This window comes from Rhinoderma darwinii, chromosome 1 (assembly GCF_050947455.1).
Source record: "Rhinoderma darwinii isolate aRhiDar2 chromosome 1, aRhiDar2.hap1, whole genome shotgun sequence".
NCBI classification, from domain to species: Eukaryota; Metazoa; Chordata; class Amphibia; order Anura; family Rhinodermatidae; genus Rhinoderma; species Rhinoderma darwinii.
In genome coordinates this window covers 48,150,260-48,159,493 of record NC_134687.1, presented here as the reverse complement: position 1 = coordinate 48,159,493, position 9,234 = coordinate 48,150,260, and the positions used below count along the sequence as shown (strand labels likewise).

The window sequence follows — 9,234 nt, the reverse complement described above, 5'->3', positions numbered from 1 at the left end:
TATAGAGGAATTGTTATTTAAGCAAGTTACTTTTTGCCTATGGTAGACATGATAAAATGAGCATTTCCGAGAAGCAGGTCTTTTACAATCTTCCGTTTTAAATGTATCTTTGCAGAATGGAAATAAAATGTTTGCAGACACATCCTGGAGAGCTGCTGATGCTCACAACAATATATAGTAACAATAAAAATTATATGCAATAAAAATGAAGAGATTGGCTTGGAGCTGTTCTGTAAATCAAATCACAAAGTTTATTTTTCTGCTTGAAAAAACAAAAAAATCCATTAGATATATGGCTTAAAAATATCATCTCCTTAATAGAAATGATTAAAAAATAGAAAAAAAAAAAATCACGAAAAACCTTCACAAAAATAAGCCTTGTGTTATGCCACTCTATCCATCAAGGGAAGGAGAAAAAGTCTCAGGCACTAAATGTGGTGTTAATATTATATGTGTTTTGACTGAACATATTCCTGTGTCTAGCTCAGTACTAGCTTCTGTCTGCTAGTCTCCTGAAATGCATGCTAAAAAGAATTCCTGGCATCTCCCTGTCAGCTTTTAGTCCAATAAGGAAAGCACAGATATACAACACATGCTGCAGCTTCTCTAGCCTGGCTGCTTTCTGAAGGATCAGGACATCTGCAGTTACAGGAGAAGCGTGCGGAGGCCTTGGCTGCTTCTTCTCTGCAGCCACTGTGTATACAAAACCCTCTTCAATGTGTGCGTAGTCCGAAACCCACTTGCTGATCTGTGTTAAAAAGAGGCAAGAACAGAAGAATGGCCTCAGGAAAAAATCAGCATGGCATGTATAATGGATCCAAACAGAGCCCATTGCTATCACAGGAATACACTCAAGAACTGCATGTGAAGATGTGTAAGAAAATTGCTCAACTAACTAAGGTAAGATAACAGCCATCCCATCCGTCATGCCACCTGATGTGCCAAAAATCCATTTAATAGACACGAGACAGTGATACAGGGGTATGATATGCCAGCTCGCTCATATTTCATACTCCTATTACACACTCGTATTTGTGATTTACGTTACTTAATATGTTTTTTCAATACACTTGAGGACAACTGAATACTTCATTGAACGTCCTTGCACCTTAAAGAGGTCAAAGACTTCTCTCTACGTTTCTTGTTTTTTTTAATGGTAATTTATACCCAAATGAAACTTGTTTTCGCCTTTACGGGTGTGTAAATTGTAATTTATCGGATTCAGATTTCTGTAGACAGGGTGTTAAAAGTGTAAATATATTTAATGTAAATTTTTTGGGTAAAAATACCGTCCTAATGTATTATCCATATTTAAAATGGTGCAGTGGCAGTGCAGTAGACTATACTGAAGGTGATAAAATAAAAGACTGCCAAAGTCATTACATTTAATTTACATTACAGAAGAGTGGAGTACATGGATGGGTGCAGCTATAAAAATGTCACTATACAGATATAGACAAAGAAAAAATTTGAGTATGTTTGCAATATAAATCAAGAAAAAGAAAAATACCTAACAAAATACTGTAGTTGTATGTTTTATGTGTTTTCTATCTATGTGTATCACTGACTGTTCATCGTACAGGCACATTAGATAACGGGGCTGAACATCTCTGGTCATACATCAACTGATTCAATATCTATAGAAGATTTAGAATGTGCATTTTATATAGACTTCAACAACCCTCAATCATGTTGACATTATATATAGGAAAGAAAATCGATTGTGTTAATTTTTTGCACATTTTACACACACTTGTTGGTTACTGCCCGGCATTAGTCATAGATAACAGGAGTGTATACAAATATTTGCATGAAATATCACAGGGGCAGGACAGAAGCATGGAGACATGGTGACAACATATCAACCTGTAATCTGGAAGCCAACGGAGGAGAGTTCCTGAGGGTACAGTAGACTTCAAAATAGTCTGACAATTTTAATTTGGGATCTCCCAAATACTTTAGAAGTTTCAAAGTCCAATACAGATGTAAAAACAGTTGAAGCACCAGGTCTGTGTATAGAAACATTAATAAAGCACTTTTATACTAATATTATAAATCTTACATGCACTCTTTTCAGTTTGGAAGGTATTTTTCTTTAAAGATTAGCAACAACTGAGGGCGGCCATTTTGGATGCTATGGAGAGCTGTCTCTGGTCATACGTACAAGCATAAACAGACTTGCATGGCAATGTGTCTTCTTTGAAGGCAAGAACACTTACATACACCCTGAGATCTAGGAATGTAAATTTCTTCTCTTAAAGAGGATCTATCACCTCTCCCGACATGTCTGTTTTAGTAAATAATTGCATTCCCCATTAAATAACAATTCTGGAGCATCTTTTCCTAGAACTCTACGTTGTGCCTTTCTTCAGTTATTCCTCCTGGGCACTTATGAATAAATTGATACCTGGGTGTTACCAGTTAAGGGTGTGTCCGTACACAGACTGACAATGTCCCCAGTGCTGACATAGTGAAAATGTGTAGAGACACACCCCATTAACAGGTGGAATGGTAACAGTTGTTTATTTATACATTTCTAGGAGGAATAATAGAGGAATAACACAATGCAAAGTTCTAAAAATGCTCCAGAATAGTTTTTTTTTATCGGGAATACAAATATTTACTAAAATAGACATGTCAGGAGAGGTAAAAGATCCTCTTTAAAGGAGTGTCTCATGAATATAAACCCTGAATACATATCCTTTTCAATTAGAAGCTGGTTTGGACATTCAGCTGTGGGTTCCAGCTTCTCTAACCCCCAACTATGAGTTGTTATCACCTGGGAAGCTGTGCCTGGCCAATATTACTATTACATGACCATGTAATACATAGAAGGGACATGCCCGCCAGAGCAGGACCCACTCTTATAGGCTCTCCACTCTGACTAATACAGTGAGATCCCTAGTGGCGCACCTCCCTCTATGATGTCCGTATGCCCTAAAAGGTCATATGGAAAGGCGTAGTCTTCATGAAACAACCCCTTTAATGGGTTACGTCAATGAATCCCTGGTAATGGACTAATTCTTATATTGCCACTCGAAATTACTGCAAATTGGTTTCTCCCTAAACTTTTTTTGTTTTAAGGAGGATCTGTCACTAGGTCATATAAGTTGAACTGGTTTACTGACATGAATAGCGCGGTCTCCCGGATTCCAACACTGTTTTTGTTTTTCCTGCACCCACCCGTTCATAGAGATATGGCTCACTTAGCCAACAGGGCGTGGACTACCCTCATGCTGCCTCAAACTGATAGGTCATCATGAGAGGCAGAAAAGCTAGCTACACCCCTTTGGCTAACTACAGCAAATTAGCATAGAGGGAGCCAATACAAAAGTGGGCCATATTACTGGAATGTGGGGTCCAGAAAAAAAAGAAAAACACCTCTGGAATCAGGGAGGTACTGCTATTCAAGTCAGTAAACCAGTTCAACTTATAGGACCTAGTCAAAGGTCCTCTTTAAAGCAATATGGCATTGTTCGCGGAGGTTTAATTTACACATGCGTTGAAAAGCAATTGCTGGTTTAATATAATGGAGAGCCAAATACTGATTCAGGCACCTGTTCTAAAGAACCGAGATAAAAGGAAAGAGGGTGGGTATTTTAGAAATGATTTATTTCATTACATATTGCTTGAGTATTACCCCTAATGTGAATGTCCTTGAGCCTCATAGAAGTTTATTATAAAAAGCAGGTAATTGAAGCAGTCAACCACAACAAAATCTGCATGATAATGTGGAAATCTTTTGTCTTATTTGCAGGTTTTGCTACGGATATTTCTGCACAATTTCACAGCAAGAATCCATGACAAATCTGCAGCATGAGGCCTTATTCACACGAAAGTGTGCGTTTTGCGTGCGCAAAAAACGCTGCATTTTTTGCACGTTGCAGTTCCGTGTGTCATAAGTGTTTGGTGCGTGGCTGTGTCATTTTCACGCATATGCCATCCTTATGACACGCGGTTTTGATGTTTAGAAAAAGAAATGAAGGAAGTGGTTTTATTTTTCCCTTCATTTCTTGATCTACATTTGCGGGAATCACGCGCGACACACGTAAGTGCTTCCGTGTGCTGCGCGTGATTTTCACGCACCCATTGACTTCAATGGGTGTGTGATGCGTGAAAAACACCCAAGTATAGGACATGTAGTGAGTTTTACGCGAGTTTTACGCAGCGGACACGCTGCATGAAAATCACGGAATGTCTGAAAGGCCCCATAGACTAACATAGGTCCATGCGGCGCGCGTGATTTTCATGCGCGTATCACGGGCGTTAAACACGTTCGTGTGAACAAGGCCTAAGGCTAGGACTACACAGTGACGTTGGCTGCGACATAGGTCATGCTGCGTACATTGCAGTAATTTAAGTGAATGTGGGAGCCGTGCGCATTGCAACTTAACAGGTTTGGATTTCTTGCGACGGTCGCGGCAACTTGCAGGTCGCAAGGCAAACACATTCACTTACATTACTGCGATTTATGCACCGCAACACAGGGCTCTTTGGACGTGCGACCTGTGTCGCATCCAAAGTCGCTGTGTAACCATAGCCTAATAAGCATGCTTTAGATTTGCAAATCTGCAGCATGCTCTCAAATTCCGCAGTGGAGAACTCTTCTACGGGTGCATGGGGTTTTGAAAACACCATTCCTATGTATTATACTGTATTTTGTTGAAGATTTGCGATTCAAAATCTGCACCAAAAATCTGCAATAAATCTGTCACATCTGAGCGTGGCATCAATAGGCAAAATTTGTCTCAAAACCCATTGAATTGTAATAAAAAAAAGACTTATAAGGCCTTGTTCAATATTGCTGACTTTTTTTTAGGCCAAACCCAGGATAGGTTTCTAAAAGGAAGTGAAAATGGAAGGGAAGGGATACATCCCTGTGACACTATCAGCAATGATTAGACCGTGTCAGATGTTCACACAGGCTATTTTCAGCCATTTTTCGGGCCGTAAACATCCTGAAAAATGGCTGAAAACTCGGAAGCAGAACGCCTACAAACATCTGCTCATTGATTCCAATGGGAAATACGGCGTTCGGTTCCGACCGGGCATTATCCATTGACTCATTAGAAAAACAGCTCTAAAAACAGCCGTAAAAAAACGCAGCAAAAAACGCGTTTGATTAAAAACGGCTGAAAATCAGGAGCTATTTTCAGCCGTATTTTGTTAACCATGTGAACATACCCTCAGAGTGTCTAGGGACACATCCTGTTGACAAGGGAAATTGTAATGCCCCGTTGTCAATTTATTAATACATTTCCATCCATTTCTAAGGAAAAAATTTCTTCAAAGAAGCACTCCAGGTTTGTGTTTTTCCACCCCCACTGTTTGTAAATGTAATGTAGTGCTATGTAGTAATGCGTATTGACTTACCTGGTGCTGTATTTCACAGGCCACCGCTCCGTTCCAGGCCGCCGTGAGGGTCACGTGATATTCAGTCTAACTGTCTGTATCCTACAGCATCTGCTATAGGGATGGTAGTCAGGCTCTCTCAACACAAGTCTTGTCTCAATACGGTGGCCCGGAACGAAGTGGCGGCCCATGAAATACAACACCAGGTAAGTCAATACACTTTACCACATAACACTACATTACATTTACAAACAGGAGGCAGAAAAACACAAACCCGGAGTGCTTCTTTAAGTACCTTCAGCATTATTACTGTGAATCCCTACCTCACCAAGGTTGCCTACCGCTGCTTTAAAAAAAATTATATTGTGATTCTTACTAAATGTCAAAGCCTACACTCCTCTGTACTTTCTAGGTATCCAGATGTATACACACACACACACACACACACACACACACACACACACACACACACACACACACACACACTATATATATATCTGTATTTGTCTGACATAAAAGATAAAAGCCTAAAACTTAATGTAATGGAACAAGTTCCTGGAGACTTGGACTTTTTATTTCTTTTGTGGGATGCGTTGGATGTAAAGAGGACTTAAAATTAGAAAATCCTGTTTGAATGTTCTTGTGAAATTCTCTTTCTACTCTGTGAAATATTTCGACATACTTTGGTTCCTCTGTGCTATGAAGGAAACTACCCCAGTCCAAATGAGAATCCCAGTAGACAACCTTATTTATATTGCAGGACTGTTTCAATGTCACTTGTGCATTCTTTGGAAAAGATTTGTAAAATGCAGACAAATTCCCAAATTATCTGTGTGTGATATATATAGAATACTGATGTGAAAATTGTATATGTCATTGTATTGAAAATGAACTTGATTGCAAAACACTGTTTTGACAGAACTATAAATTTATCTCTGAAGATGGAGCTGCACAGAATGACAAACAGCTGAGTCACAATGAGCAATTATCCTATTATTCCTTCTCAATGGACAGAGCCCCTTCATGTATTTTTTATATTTCAAATTACTGCTGGATGAGGTAAAAAACAAAACATTTTACCATGCAGTATGTATATTTGTTGTTACGAATCAGAATTTCTTCAATTCAGGCCGGTTTCATATGGCTGCAATATGGCTACATTTTAGGTTCTTTGTAACGGCTGCAACACCTGGACCCATGTGGTCATAGTGAACAGAACTCATATCACCATAGAGGGAAACTGGCAGCAGCGCCAACACAGGTGAAATTAAGCATTACATGGTACCTATTGAAATTAATGGGCTATCCATGTAACGCTCAGGCATGACTCCAAAGTGAAAGATTTATTGTAGCTGCTCTCCACTCTGTTTAGCAAATTTATGAATGAGAAACTCTCCTCTAGAAACTCAGAATGCCCTAATAGGTGATTTAAAAATGGGTTTCCTGAAAGAGATAACCCCTTTAAATTAAATTCAGTAGAACTGAGGGAGTCAATGTGTACAGCCATCTAAAACCGGTCTCTCACTTTTTTTGCAGTATATTTGGGAAAATTCATATAATTTTGCATCGGTTTTCTTATTCTATCACACAATGAGAACATTGATTAGAAAAATCCGATATTTAAATATAAAAAATTATTATGATCTGGCATTAAAGGGTGTGATCACATTTTTTACATTTGGTACTGTGTGCTTTTTTTCATTACTTGAAGCTCCTGGACCGGGAATCAGTTCCAATTCATCCCAATATTGTTGGATGGGGTTGAGGTCAGGGCTCTGTGCAGACCACTCCAGTTCCTCCTCATTAAATGTGTCAAACCATATCTTCATAGACCTCGCTTTGTGCACAGGGGCACAGTCATACTGGAACAAGAAAGGACAGAACCCTAAACTGTTCCCACAGTTGGAAGAATACATTTGTCTAAAATATCTTTGTATGCTGTAGCATTATTATTATCCTTCACTGGAAATAAAGGGTCTAGCCAAAGCCCAAATGTCACAGTAGCCACTATGCATTTCAGTATGTAGCGTTCTCCTGGCATCCGCTAAGCCCAGATTCATCCATAAGACTGCCATATTGTAAGATGTGATCCATTACTCCAGAAAGCATATTTCTACTGCTTCAGAGTCCAGTGGCAGCGTGCTTTACACAACTCCAGCTGATGCTTGGCATTGTGCATGGTGATCATAGACTTGTGTGCAGCTGCTCGATGTCACGGCGCGGGGTGTGGACCCACTGGGCCGTACCGCGTAGAGGTATAGCAGCTGGCCAACAATGTCTATAGTTCAGAACGGGTACCTGACGCAATGTAGACAGTAGCGGAAGCACGACTTGACTTTCACAGCAGGTGGCACCGTAGATGCAGCGGAAGACACTATTTGAATTTCTCAGTAGATACGAGAGCACGGGATACAGGGTACAGGCAGCAGGAAAGGGTAACACTGGAAACTGGAAAACACTGGGAAACCATTTGCAAGACAAACTTAGGTATACAACAACGCTCAGGCGAGGAACAAGTGTGCAGAGCCCCTTTTTATAGTCCAGCAGCCATTTGGGCTAATTAATGGTTGGTGACAGCTGGACGCGTACTGGCCCTTTAAGGCCATGCATGCGTGGGCGAGTGCGCCCTGCGGGAAACAGTCCGAGGACCCGGAAGTGAGTGTCGGCGTCTCCCTGGAGGGAGCTGACACCGAGAAGACAGATGTCCATGGCCGGGGCCGTCATAGGGTAAGTCTGAACGACGGCCCCCAGCCATAGACGTTACACTCGACTATGGAAACCCATTTAATGAAGCTCCTGACACCAAGTTCTTGTGCTGATGTCCTTTCCAGAGGCATTTTGAAAGTCTGTAGAACAGAGGATAGGTGATGTTTAGTGTCCGTTGCTACTCCTAGACTCTTATACCTTAGAATAATAGCACTTACAGGTGACCAAGGCAGATCTAGCAGATCAGAAACTTCGTAAACTACCACATTTAAAGTCACTGACCTCTACAATAAAACCCATACTACTAGCAACTTTTGTCTTAGGAGATTTCATAGCTGTGTGCACCTGTTTCTAATGAGTAAGGCTGAAACGCCTGAATTTAATAATTAGGAGAGGCGTCCTCATACTTTTGGCCATATAGTGTACTTCTAGATTATTGTGTACTAAGGACATGTTTGATTATCTCTTTAGTATCCACTTTTATAGCAGGAGAGCATGTGGGCTCCCACGTATTGTGGTTGAGTGCTATTCTTATCCTGTGAATACAAACTATTCAATGCTATGTGTTATCCCACCATACAAGTACTATACCCAATGCCATACCCCAAAAGATTGTAGACCAAGAGACTGATATAAGGCTCAAAGGTTAGTGTTAGCATCGAGAAGTTATCAACCCCCACCCCCACCCAGCTATGGGCCCTGTAATCTCTATGTACACCTTGACTATACCCTTAGTATCCTTTCTCATGAAAATCGTGTATGCAGAAAAATATGGAGATTTGTGTATCCTCTGCCCCAGTTGTGTTTCTTTCTGATCAAAGGACACATATACCATTGCATTTAACACTATGCAGTCTGGAATTATCATAACTCAGCACAGTTACATACAGAATAAAATCACGGAAACCTTACCGAAAATAGCACAATGTTGTCGGTCTGCTTTAATTGTCCATTACCCAAAGCACTGCATTCATAATTATGCATTGTGCTCTATGTTGTAGAATTAGTGTTCCTGCTGTAGCCGGTTGTCTGTCCCTTTTGAAATGTGAGGTCTTATAGACATATACAAAGACACAGGAAGGACACTGACAGTAGAACATTATCTGTTCTCTCTACAAAGCATAATCGTAAAATATGTCCTTAATATTGTAAGACACAATTACCTCTTGAAAGCTT

General features: G+C 40.2%; 1 protein-coding gene across 3 annotated transcripts in view; it reads left to right on the top strand.

The window, feature by feature from the left end:
• Positions 1-462: 462 nt before the first annotated feature.
• FAM184B (family with sequence similarity 184 member B) overlaps positions 463-9,234 on the top strand; it is a 109,144-nt gene continuing 100,372 nt past the window's right edge. For all 3 annotated transcript variants that reach the window (XM_075858455.1, XM_075858464.1, XM_075858447.1), the window contains exon 1: positions 463-900. In XM_075858455.1, coding sequence (XP_075714570.1) covers positions 778-900 — 123 coding nt within the window. In that variant the 5' untranslated portion in view covers positions 463-777. The remainder of the gene's footprint in view (positions 901-9,234) is intronic.